The sequence below is a fragment of the Solanum tuberosum genome, unplaced genomic scaffold (assembly GCF_000226075.1).
Source record: "Solanum tuberosum cultivar DM 1-3 516 R44 unplaced genomic scaffold, SolTub_3.0 scf00125, whole genome shotgun sequence".
NCBI lineage: Eukaryota > Viridiplantae > Streptophyta > Magnoliopsida > Solanales > Solanaceae > Solanum > Solanum tuberosum.
This window is the reverse complement of record NW_006239052.1, coordinates 1341688-1353850: the sequence shown is the minus strand read 5'-3', so window position 1 is coordinate 1353850 and position 12163 is coordinate 1341688. Positions and strand designations below refer to the sequence as shown.

General features: G+C 38.3%; 1 protein-coding gene across 1 annotated transcript; it reads left to right on the top strand.

Annotated features, from left to right (window-relative positions):
• The first annotated feature begins 947 nt into the window (after positions 1–947).
• LOC102602950 (probable transcription factor PosF21) lies at positions 948–11847 on the top strand. Its single transcript, XM_015310180.1, has 5 exons — positions 948–1132; positions 1406–2466; positions 9664–9796; positions 10037–10121; positions 11174–11847. The coding sequence occupies exons 2-5, from the start codon at positions 1778–1780 to the stop codon at positions 11557–11559; spliced, it is 1293 nt and encodes a 430-aa protein (XP_015165666.1). The 5' UTR covers positions 948–1132; positions 1406–1777; the 3' UTR covers positions 11560–11847.
• The last annotated feature ends 316 nt before the right edge of the window (positions 11848–12163 follow it).

Sequence of the window (12163 nt, the reverse complement as noted above, 5' to 3'; positions counted from 1 at the left end):
ACCAAAATTGACCTACTTTCTATAAATAAAGGACAATTTTGGCTAAAAACTTCAGCAATTAACGCTAAACAAATTCAATAGTATAACACCTAATAACGTTTGAATGTTAATTTCCCGCCACTCCTTTTTCTTACATATGGATTCTCATTCAATATTGTTTAATACTAAGATTTTGAGTTTAAAGAAAATAAATAATTGTTTTTGTAGAAAAAGCATATTTTTTAGTAGATGTGTTGTAAATTTTAATTAATCGAATAAGTAAATTTCAAACAATTGTTAACTTGAAAAAAAAATTAATGCAATTGAAATTACAATAGCCTCACATTCTTATACCCAATTGAACTTATATTAGTTCCTTCGTCTCATATTAATTATCAATATTATTTCAAGATATTTTTTTTGTTCATTTTTACATGTTCATTATATTAAAAATAAAATTTTATTTTTACTTATTTAATTTAATAAATCAAAAGATGATATATCAATTAATTCTTAATTTATCCTTATTATTAACCATATCTATTCAATATATTTTCTATAATATTGAATTTATTATATTTAAAAGGTGATGTGTAAACTATCATTCTATTTATTGCTATTTAAGGTGTGTTTAAGTCAATATCCGACAAATATAAAAGAAAGACGGGAGAACTAGTAAAAAAAATATATAACATATGACGGAGAAAATAATATTTTTAATTTACGAAGGTATAATAGAAATTATGACAATTAATATATGATGAAGAGCATAACAATTTTCTTATTTATGAATGTTTGAAACAAATTATGACAAGTAATATATAACGCGAACACAATATCTTTTTTATTTATAAAGGTATGAAATGAATTGCGATAACTAATATAGGACGGAGAGAGTAACATTTTTTTTTTTGAGAGACCATATGATAAATAAATAAATAGGTGAGAATATAAGTGTCCGAACATGTCCTCCCTGTCCGAATTTATAGTATTTCCATTCTCACACAGATTTGCCTCTTTGTTTATCGTCTCTCTTCTCCACAAGCTTTTCCCTTTTCTCTCTCGCATGTGATAAAGCTGCTTCATTCTGCTGCCGCTTCCCTTTTCACATTTTCCCTTTTCTGCAGATCTAATTTCAAAGCTAATCGAAACCGTGTAAGAATTTCCGCCTTTTCTCTTCCATTTCTTTTTAATGCATTGTTTTTTATTTTCTTTATCACCCATCTCGTTGATTTGTTGCCCTGTACTTTGTTTTTGTCTATGTGTGTTAAATTGAGAAATGGGTTTTGAATTTCTTTGATTTTTGAATTCTGGGTTTGTGTTTTTTCTTGAATCTTTGTTGTATATAATTTCTGTTTATCAGAATTCCATCTTTGTATCATAAAGTTTTGTGGGGTTTGTTCATTTTTTATTTTTATTTTTTCAGAGGGAATTGATCTGGGATAAGCTTGTTTGGTGTTTGCGGAATCTACAGAGTCTCAGCAAGGGGTTTCATGTTCCGTTATAGCTAAGTTTTGTTGAAGTAATTCGGTTTTGGTGGAATTTGAATATCCCATGATTTTAAATGCAGAGGAAAAGCAACTTGGATTGTGATTTTATGGTTTTCCTGCTATAAAGTTCTTGCTTTGACCGGGAAAAGTATCATTACTTGTTGATTCTTGGGTTTCTGTTGATAAGGTTCTTGAATTTGGAGTATATATATGTGTGGGATGTTGGGTTTGTTCCTGTGCTGTTAAACATTTGAAGATCATTAATTTGAAGGGTTGGGGTTTTTTCTGTTTGGATTTGGAGGGTTTGTATGGATAAGGATAAGTTTTCTTCAAGCCATGTAGGAGGTTCGTTGCCTCCATCAGGGAGATACTCATTATTTTCACCTCCTGGTAGTAGTTCCAATGTAAAGTCAGAACAACCTGGATTAGCAAATTTACCTCCCTTAGGACCTGGAAATGCTTCAGAATCAGGTCATTTTGGTCATGGTGTGTCGGCAGATTCAAGCCTGTTTAGTCTTGATATAAGCCGAATGTCTGATAACCCACCGAGAAAATTTGGTCATCGACGTGCCCACTCAGAAATTCTTACTCTTCCTGATGATATTAGCTTTGATAGTGATCTTGGTGTTGTTGGACTAGATGGACCGTCTCTGTCAGACGAGACTGAGGAGGACATCTTATCAATGTACCTTGACATGGATAAGTTCAATTCTTCAACTCTGTCTTCTGAATTCCAAGTGGGTGAGTCTTCTTCAGCAGCTCCAGGTTCATCACAAACACCAGCAATGGCTTCAGGAACAAATAAATTTCCTCCTACTGTTAGTGAGAAGCCAAGAGTTAGACATCAGCATAGCCAGTCCATGGATGGTTCAACTACAATCAAGCCAGAGATGCTCATGTCAGGAGTGGAAGATCCATCTTCAGCTGAAACTAAGAAAGCCACGTCTGCTGCAAAGCTTGCTGAACTTGCTCTTATTGATCCTAAACGTGCCAAGCGGTAAGGCTTTCTACGGAAATGTTGTTGCCCATTTACTATAGCAGTCTCTTTCACATTATTTTAGCTTGGCCTTGCTATTGCATTTTTCTATACTAGTACTGCTTAGGATGAAACCGTTACATGGAGGTCTGGTGGCAGACTAGAGTGGCCCAAACTATGAGCCCCCTAAATGTGTTCTGGATGTTTAAAACGGTCTTAGATATTATGCTACATTGTTGTTTTATGAAAGCCTGCTCTGTTTTGATGATAATCATTCATTCTACTGGTGGTTAGGCATTTTATCTGTGTTTTTCCTAGCTCCTAGCTCCTTGAACCTTTTGGTTTTTGTTTAATGAAGCAGTTCTGTGATTGAACACCTAATGGTCTGCCTGCGGCTTCTTCTGTCATCTTTTCCTGTTCAAAGGCTGCCTCTGGCTTCTTCTGTAATCTTTTCCTGTTCAAAGGCTGATAAGACTGAAATTATGAGAGTTACAGGAAGGAAAATTAAAAAGAATAGACTGACCAGGCCCTTCTGTCCCTCTACTCTATCTGTCCCAACAAGTTGTTCCTGCTCCCCCGAGCATTTCATTTCTATTTCTTGTCCTCTCCAGCTCTTCCTTGAGCCTAAATCTGAACAAGCTCAGCTCCCCAAAAGTTGGAGTTCATTTATGGCGTGTTCAAATCCACCTCTCAATAACAAATTCCTGCTTTCTTGGCTCCTCTAAATTAGCTAAAGTTGACCTCTGTTGTTAGCGATGGGGGCCCACTACCCCTCCCTTGCCTTTTAGACAATTTAAATTTATCCTCAAGAGAGAGGGGGAAGGGTCAGGGAACATATGAGATTGAACACCCAAGGATATGACCTAGTGGTCAATGATGTGGGTGCAAACTTTGGAGACCGGTCCTAACAGAGACAAAAAGACACTAGGTGATTTCTTGGCATTTGCTCAAGCCTTGTTGGCTGAGTACCCAGTACGGTGGAAGGTAGCTAGTAGCCGGTGAAATAGTCGAGGTCCCGGCATGCTTGCCCGAGCTCCACCTTTATGGAAAAAAATATATGAGATCAAAACTATGGCCCCTCCGAGGAGTGTGAAGCAGACAATTGTACTGGAGTGCTAATGACGAGAGGTAAATCAATGGTGGTGCATATAGGGAGACTGTGATTGTCCTTACAGGATTAGAGCCTAATATAATTCAAATGGCAGTAGAAATTTTTCTTTAAAAGGTTACTGGCTCGCACAAATTACAGAAAAGTTATGGGATGGCTCAGTGTCTTAAGCTTGATTTGTTGTCCTAGTCAAACTGTTCTTTTCCGAGTCCCATGCTTTTTTGCTCAGCGACTTAGTAGTAGGCTAGTAGCTTCATTATGCTTTTGTTTTGGGGGGAAGCTTAAACGTTGGTTCATTGCAGATCTTTCTCCTGGTATTAAATTAAGGCTCCTTTTTTCTTTTGCTTTCTCGTGTCCTTATTTCTAAGCAAAAATATTAAATGGACTTAAGGGAACTATATTACAATGTAAAGTGTGAAAATTTATTAATAGGAGCTGAGTAGCAATAATGTTGTTTGTTTCGGACATCTAAGTTTAGCGACTATACTTGTAAATTAAAAACGGTTTTATAGAGTATTATCAAGATGAGTAAAATAAAGACTTTAGAATGCTAATATGCATGTTAACTAAAAACGGTTTTATAGAGTATAATCAATATGAGTAAAATAAAGATTCCATACTGCTAACATGCATTAAATCAAGTATCGAATACAAAATTGTTTACCAACTCCATGAATGGTAAGACAAATTATAAGAACAATGAACATGTCTAATCACTATTACAAATAGAAAATTATTTTGAAATCCTCGACCAATCTATAAGAAAATACACTTAATTTCTTCTGCTCAAAAAGTAAATTATAGAAATTAGAAACTAGTACCATATGAGAATGGAGAAGTATAAAAAGATTATATACATGAAGAATGTATATTCCCAAGCTAGTGGTTCATTCGCTAAATCTATCACAGAGGAAAAGGTGGATGGTTTGTAAACACAGTCCTTTTACCTTTTGGCTATGCTATTACTTCAAGTGGTGCCGAGGTTTGCTGTCTCCAGTCTGAAACCATTTCTCTGTGTATCCATGAAGCCTCTTTTATCTTGTCTTTTGCTCTCTTTTTGATCAGACAAATCATTAAGTTTGATAAATACAGTTTTTTTTTTAAATAGGTAACTTTGTATTCACACAAAAGAACTCATCAAAATCGATGAGGTGGGATTTACAGACCCCCAGGGGGTGCCATCATACTCAAATCCAAAAAGACTTTTTTTTGAAATAGGTAACTTTGTATTCACACAAAAGACCTCATCAAAATCGATGAGGTGGGATTTACAGACCCCCAGGGGGTGCCATCATACTCAAATCCAAAAAGACAAAAACTAACTTTACAATTGGCTTTTAAACTCCACAAGGCTATCTACTAAATACAAAAGACTAAGACATCTCATCTTGATCTCCTCTGGGCTGCTAACCTTTCCTTCAAAACATCTCCCATTCCTTTCCTTCCATAGTGTCCACCATATGCAAGCAGGGATATTTTTCCACCAGTCTTCTTTTGATCCTCTCTTTCCGATTCCTTGCCAGTGTGTTAGGACCTCAAAAGTGGTTCTGGGCATTGTCCAGTTAACCCCAAGTATACAAACGAACATGTTCCACAGATCTGTAGCTATCTTGCAATGCAAAAACAAATGACCATTTACTTCAGCCTTCTGTCCGCACATGTAGCACTTTGAACAGATCTGTATACCTCTTCTTTGTAGCACTTCATGGGTGAGACAAGCTCTTCTAATTACCAACCAAGTGAAACATGCAACTTTTAAAGGAACCTTAATTTTCCAGATTAATTTCCAAGGCCAAACTGTTGTCAGGAGATGATTGGTATTCCTCTCCCAATAGCATGATTTAACTGTAAAAACCCCTCTGCTATGCAGTCTCCAAACTGGTTTGTCCGGCTCTGTGACAGTGCCTGGAAACAAGTTTAAAGCATGCAGTAGGTCTGCTACTCTTCCAACCTCCCAATCATTTAGAGCCCTTCTGAACATAAGGTCCCAACCTTGAGGGGTCCACATTTGCGCTATAGTGTCATTCTGCTGTAGACTGATAATGTACAGATCGGGAAAAAGTATCCTCAGATTTACGTCACCTAACCAGGTCTCGTTCCAGAAACTGGTCTTCAAACCATTCCCCACTCTGAAGGTCACCTTTGCACTGAAATCAGGCCACATTCTCCTGATGGTTTTCCATACAGAGCACCCAAAAGTGCCATTCACCTCTTCAGTTATCCAGTTGCTTTGTAGGTCATATTTCTCTGCAATAAACCTCCTCCATAATGCCATATCTTCACAACAGAATCTCCACAACCATTTTTGCAGCAGACTGGTGTTCTGAGTACTCAACTTCTTCATGCCCAGACCTCCTTGTGCTTTGCTCATTGTCACCTCTTCCCATTTAACCAGGTTGTATCCTTGCTTCTCTTTATTTCCTTGCCAGAGGAAGACCCTTCTCAGCTTGTTGAGTTTCTTTCCAATACTTTTTGGTAGTGGGAAAAGACTTAGCATATAAGTCGGAAGTGCATCCAGAACTGATTTTATGAGAGTCAATCTATCTCCCAGGGATATATATCGACTCTTCCACCTTGTCAGCTTCCTTTCACTTCTCTCCAGAACTTCACTCCATACTTCCAATTTTTTGTTCTTGGCGCCCAAGGGCATCCCCAGGTATTTGGTGGGAAGAGAAGCTACTTGGCAGCCCAGGTTGTCGGCAAGGCCTTGCATGTCATTAAAACTCTTCTGCCAGTTCACATGTAGTCCTGATATGCCTTCAAAAATGGTTAGTATTGCCCTCAAATGTCTAATTTGTGACACTTCGGCACCACAGAACACTAAAGAGTCGTCCGCATATAGAAGGTGTGTGACCTCCATATTATTGGCTCTGTTTGTATGTGCACCAAAACCTCTTATCCACCCCATTTCATTAGCCTTTCTGACCATGTAGTTGAGTCCCTCCATTGCTAGGAGAAATAAGAAAGGAGACATGGGATCTCCTTGTCTCAATCCCCTTTGTGATTGAAAAAAACCTTCAAGGCTCCCATTTATAATGATTGAGAACTTCACTGTTGACACGCAAAACTTGATCCAATTCACCCATTTCCTCCCAAACCCCATTTCACTCAGAACTTTCCAGAGGTAGTTCCAGTTGACATGGTCATATGCCTTCTCTATATCCAATTTGCACAGGATACCTGGTATCTTTTGTTTTTCCCTGGAGTCCACCAACTCATTAGCCAATAAAGAGGCATTCATTATCTGTCTGTCCTTCAAAAAAGCCATTTGGTGCTCATCAATCAGTCTCCCCATCACTGTTTTCATTCTCTCGGTGATTAGCTTAGCGATGATTTTGTACATTCCACCAATCAAACTTATTGGCCTAAAATCCTTGAGTTCCACAGCTCCGCGCTTCTTGGGGATTAATACCACAATAGTGGCATTCAAGGATCTTTCAAACACTTCATTCTGATGGAAATTGTGGATTGTTTGCATCACATCACTCTTTATGATCCCCCAACACTCCTTGAAAAAAAGCATAGTAAAACCATCTGGACCAGGGGCTTTGTCTCCATCGCACAATTTGATAATGTGTACCACTTCCTCTTCTGAAAATGATCTCTGCATCCATTCCTGCTCCTCTTGGCTTATTCTTGGGCAATTTGTCATCACAAATGATGGCCTCCAACTTTCTGATTCAGTGTATAGCTGCTTGTAGAACTCTGTTATATGATCTTTGATTTCTTTTGGATCTTTATTCTCCTCCCCATTGATAATCAGCCTGTCGATGGTGTTGCACCTCCTATGAGCTGTTGCTACTCTTTGAAAGAACTTGGTATTATTATCACCTTGTTTCAGCCATAACACTCTGGACTTCTGTCTCCATCTGGACTCTTCATTCTTCGCTAATTCTTCTAGCTCGACTAGAACTGTTGCTCTAATCATCATCTCATCCTCTGTCAGCACCCTATCATTCTGGATCAGATCCATCTCAGCTAACTCACTTAACAAGCTGTTCTTCTTGTTGTTAAGTTCCCCGAAAGTTACCCTGCTCCACTCTTTAAGTTTCTGTTTTAGCATCTTTAGCTTCATACTGCATTTGAAATCTGGGCATCCTTCCACAACAAAACCATTCCACCAGTTCTGGACTAGATCTTTGAAACCTTCTACATTAAGCCACCAGTTCTCAAATTTGAAGTAAGCCTTCCTCTGTTCCCAATCACCACATTGTAGCATAACTGGGTTGTGATCAGATACAACTCTAGGCATAATTTGTTGCCTTATGTTTCTGAATTGTACATCCCACTCAATTGAATAGAGAAACCTGTCCAGTCTCGCAGCACTGTAGTGGTATTTGCATAGGATACCTGGTATCTTTTGTTTTTTCCCTGGAGTCCACCAACTCATTTGCCAATAAAGAGGCATCCATTATCTGTCTGTCCTTCAAAAAAGCCATTTGGTGCTCATCAATCAGTCTCCCCATCACTGTTTTCATTCTCTCGGTGATCAGCTTAGCGATGATTTTGTACATTCCACCAATCAAACTTATTGGCCTAAAATCCTTGAGTTCCGCAGCTCCGAGCTTCTTGGGGATTAATACCACAAAAGTGGCATTCAAGGATCTTTCAAACACTTCATTCTGATGGAAATTGTGGATTGTTTGCATCGCATCGCTCTTTATGATCCCCCAACACTCCTTGAAAAAAAGCATAGTAAAACCATCTGGACCAGGGGCTTTGTCTCCATCGCACAATTTGAGAATGTGTACCACTTCCTCTTCTGAAAATGGTCTCTGCATCCATTCCTGCTCCTCTTGGCTTATTCTTGGGCAATTTGTCATCACAAATGATGGCCTCCAACTTTCTGATTCAGTGTATAGCTGCTTGTAGAACTCTGTTATATGATCTTTGATTTCTTTTGGATCTTTATTCTCCTCCCCATTGATAATCAGCCTGTCGATGGTGTTGCATCTCCTATGAGCTGTTGCTACTCTTTGAAAGAACTTGGTATTATTATCACCTTGTTTCAACCACAACACTCTGGACTTCTGTCTCCACCTGGATTCTTCATTCTTCGCTAATTCTTCTAACTCGACTAGAACTGTTGCTCTAATCATCATCTCATCCTCTGTCAGCACCCTATCATTCTGGATCAGATCCATCTCAGCTAGCTCACTTAACAAGCTGTTCTTCTTATTGTTAAGTTCCCCGAAAGTTACACTGCTCCAATCTTTAAGTTTCTGTTTTAGCATCTTTAGCTTCATACTGAATTTGAAATCTGGGCATCCGTCCACAATAAAACCATTCCACCAGTTCTGGACTAGATCTTTGAAACCTTCTACATTAAACCACCAGTTCTCAAATTTGAAGTATGTCTTTCTCTGTTCCCAATCACCACATTGTAGCATAACTGGATTGTGATCAGATATAACTCTAGGCATAATTTGTTGCCTTATGTTTCTGAATTGTACTTCCCACTCAATTGAATAGAGAAACCTGTCCAGTCTCGCAGCACTGTCGTGGCCAGCCCCTCTGTACCAGGTAAAGGTCCCACCATTTAGATGAGGGTCATGTAACTCCATATCCTCTATCCAACTCGAGAAATCAGCCATTACATTGGTTATTCTTCTGCATCCTCTCCTTTCTGCCATTGTTCTGACAGTGTTGAAGTCCCCACAGGTGACCCAGGGGCCTCCACATAGCTCCCTAACTGCTGCAATTTCTTCCCAGCACTCCAGTTTCTCAGCTCTGGTGTGTGGAGCATATACGCCAGTAAGAAACCAACAAAAACCATCGTGGACAGCTTCAAATTTGTAAGTGATTGAGTATTTGCCTTCCTCCACACAACTACCCATCCATACTCTTGAGTCCCACATAATTAGTATCCCCCCACTACTACCATCAGCTTCAGAATACCCACATTTCATCCATCTTCTAGCAAAAAAAATAAAATTCTCATTGCTATCTAAGTCTTTGCACAGCTTTCTGAAAGTATTCATAGGGCATTGATGTAAGCTGTTTTGAGGTCTTTCGTGTTCCTTGAATTTGTTTAAATTTGTCTGATGTAGTTGTTTAAAAGTTAAGCCAATTAGTTAATCATCACTGTTTTTGCTTATGCTGTGCAACAGGATTTGGGCCAACAGGCAGTCAGCTGCAAGATCAAAGGAAAGGAAAATGAGATATATAGCAGAGCTTGAGAGAAAAGTTCAGACTCTGCAAACGGAAGCAACTACTTTATCTACTCAGTTGACCCTATTGCAGGTGTATATCAGTTGCTCTCATTACCCAGTTATTGTTTGTGTTCTTTCCACTTTTTATTTCTGTTATTGGAAACATGTTGAGTGTGGTTGAAGTGATGGAAGTAGATAAGTGCTTGGTCTAGAATCTGCAGCATCTGCTTGCACATGGAAAAATGTACAGATATATGTATCTTCAACCTTTTTCTCATGTATAACATAACACTATTGGTTTTGATATGCTTTTTTTTTCCACATGAAACAGAGAGATACAAATGGCCTGAATTCTGAAAACAGTGAACTTAAACTGCGTTTACAAACAATGGAACAACAGGTGCACTTGCAAGATGGTAAGAATCTGAGCATGACTTCTTTTAGTAAACTTTTTGCCCATAACCACCTTCTCTTTTTATCTGTCTGAATAATGGTTGCCGTTTCTCAATGGGAGTGTCTTTAGTTCAAGTGTTCGACCATTCAAGATGATTCAAAGTGGATTCATTGTCAACCGCAAGTTAATATCTGGCTGTATTTAGGCTTCGTTGGTTTCAAGAATTTCCTCAATTTCAGAAGAAAGTAAAATCAATTTTGATATACTTCATCATTTTCATATTGGGTGTGGTATTTGCGTTTTAGTGGTTAAAAATCAAGTAATTCTGCCATATTCTCATCTTATTGTGCAAAAACCGAGACAACATGAATTCCAGTTTGACCTTACAATGTCAAACATAGTTTGAATTTGGATCTGGTTGACGTAGATATAGGAATATTATATATAGTCCAAATAATTTTGAAGTTAGTACTTCTTTTTTGAATTGTAATAGTTTGTTGTGGAGGTTAGATAGTTGCAGATTTCAGATGTTAGAACTTCCAAAGCTTTTGTTTCTCATAACATTATCCTGTGGTTATAGAAGTGAACATTGAGAAATTCATATTGTTAGTGTCATGATTGGCGCCCATGTCTTAGGTAATATTCTGTTTAATCCGTAAAAGATCTTGATAAGTATCTCAGTGTTGAGAAATATGAGGAAGTTATCAATAAGGTGGTTAGGAGACACCAAGAGGCTACTAATCACCCTGTAGGCCCTTGACACCATAGAAATTTTCAATGATCATATTTCAACCAGAACCTTGTTTTTTTGCTCTCCGTGAACAATTGTATTTGGGCAGATAAGAACTTCTACAGTCAGATTCTGCTTGCAACTCTATGTGGATAATGGATTTAACACCTGACTATTGAGTATCATAAGCCTAGGAAAATACTTCCATGAGATTGCTAGAGTTGCATATGTAAATTCCTTGGATAGGAATTCGTGAATAAGTAATTCATCTCTACCAATTATTTGAAGTTTTTTTGTGTAGAGTTGCTAATAGATATTTTGGTCTGTTTCTTCTTCATATGTAGCGTTGAATGATGCTTTAAAGGAGGAGATACAGCATCTGAAAGTGCTAACTGGGCAAGGCATAGCAAATGGTGGACCTATGATGAACTTCCCAGCATCCTTTGGAGGCAATCGGCAGTTCTACTCTAACAACCAGGCAATGCATACATTGTTGGCTGCACAACAACTTCAACAGCTCCAGCTACATTCTCATAAGCAACAACACCAGTTTCAGCAACATCAGCTCCACCAGTTTCAGCAGCAACAGCTGCAGCACCAACAACAGCAACAACAACCTCTTATGCAGCAGGATCAACTGTCACAAGCTGGAGATGTCATGTCAAGAGGTTCGCTGTCATCTCCTCAAAATGACAACGCTTCTGATGTTAGTTCTGTAGCAAAGGATTGAAAAGCTGATGGCCAGAGAGACGAGAGTTGGTGCATGTTTTAAAAATCATCATGTGTTTTCCCATCTAGCTCACTTTTGTGTTTCAAAATCATCATGTGTTAAAACAACATCTAGCTCAGGTTCTTGGTTTCAGTTAGCTCCTTCATCTGCATTTTAGTACTCTGTAGGGTCATTTGACTTTTAGTTGAAATTGTTCAAATCCCATTCTATGCATGTCATTTTGTCAACTATCAACATGATTTGCTTCATGTTACCAATATTGTTGGTGGTAGTTTTTTTGGACATCAATCACTTACATCTCTCTCACACTGTTCACATATTACGAATATGTTTGAGGCAATGTCTCTAACCCTGGGTGATTGTGGAGGGTAAAATTCTCATGGTGCTCCTCAATAGGTAGGACCCTTCCAGTGGTGGATCCAGAGCGTAAACTAAGGGGTTCAAGGAACTCCATAACTTTTGCCTAGACCTGTAAATGTATTTGTTAAATATTTGATCGTGAACTTAGTTAATATTGTAATCCCCTATCCCCGTACATAATACTGGTTGGTTCCATCTTATAACTGTCTCTTCTAAATCTGTTATCATTTCAGAAAAAAAGTTA

Bases quoted from the DNA above. Each gene is read 5' to 3' on its own strand.
- LOC102602950 (XM_015310180.1), top strand. From the start codon at position 1,778: ATGGATAAGGATAAGTTTTCTTCAAGCCATGTAGGAGGTTCGTTGCCT. The intron at 2,467-9,663 runs GTAAGGCTTTCT...GCTGTGCAACAG, and splicing joins GATCCTAAACGTGCCAAGCG to GATTTGGGCCAACAGGCAGT. The intron at 9,797-10,036 runs GTGTATATCAGT...CACATGAAACAG, and splicing joins CTCAGTTGACCCTATTGCAG to AGAGATACAAATGGCCTGAA.